Raw genomic sequence first — 392 nt, forward strand, 5'->3', positions numbered from 1 at the left:
CTGATCGGGTGTCCATCAGCAAGCCCGCTTTTAAGAAAACGAAGCTTTTAAATCACAAAGCGCTGCACCCTCATCATGGACAGCATCCAGGTAGCGTGGCACGTGTCCCAGAGGAACAATAGCTTCATAATCGTCCTGTGCATTCTTAGACTTTGGCCATGTAATGATTCGCCCTCGACAACCCGTTGGCTTCTCTTCCAGCACCGTGAAGGGCACCACCCAACCCGTGGTAGGGTTGTTGGACACTTTCTGAATTGTACCCTCTCTTTCCACGGTGATAGTATTCTGGTCTGAAATCGTCAATTTTGGCTCGTATTCCCGACCTTCTTTCCTGGCCGGTCTGCGCATGGTCTCCCAAACATCATTGAAGAGCTGTAAATATTGACTATTCA

At 49.0% G+C, this 392-nt stretch overlaps 1 protein-coding gene across 1 annotated transcript; it reads right to left on the minus strand.

The window, feature by feature from the left end:
• Positions 1–30: 30 nt before the first annotated feature.
• TEOVI_000334000 (uncharacterized protein) lies at positions 31–348 on the minus strand (the record flags this gene model as incomplete). The annotated part of the gene is made up of 1 exon (XM_067226259.1): positions 31–348. One exon carries the CDS (start codon positions 346–348, stop codon positions 31–33), a length of 318 nt encoding a protein of 105 aa, XP_067082360.1.
• Positions 349–392: the final 44 nt, after the last annotated feature.

The sequence above is a fragment of the Trypanosoma equiperdum genome (genome assembly GCF_001457755.1).
Source record: "Trypanosoma equiperdum strain OVI genome assembly, contig: ctg_732, whole genome shotgun sequence".
In the NCBI taxonomy this organism is placed as follows: Eukaryota; Euglenozoa; class Kinetoplastea; order Trypanosomatida; family Trypanosomatidae; genus Trypanosoma; species Trypanosoma equiperdum.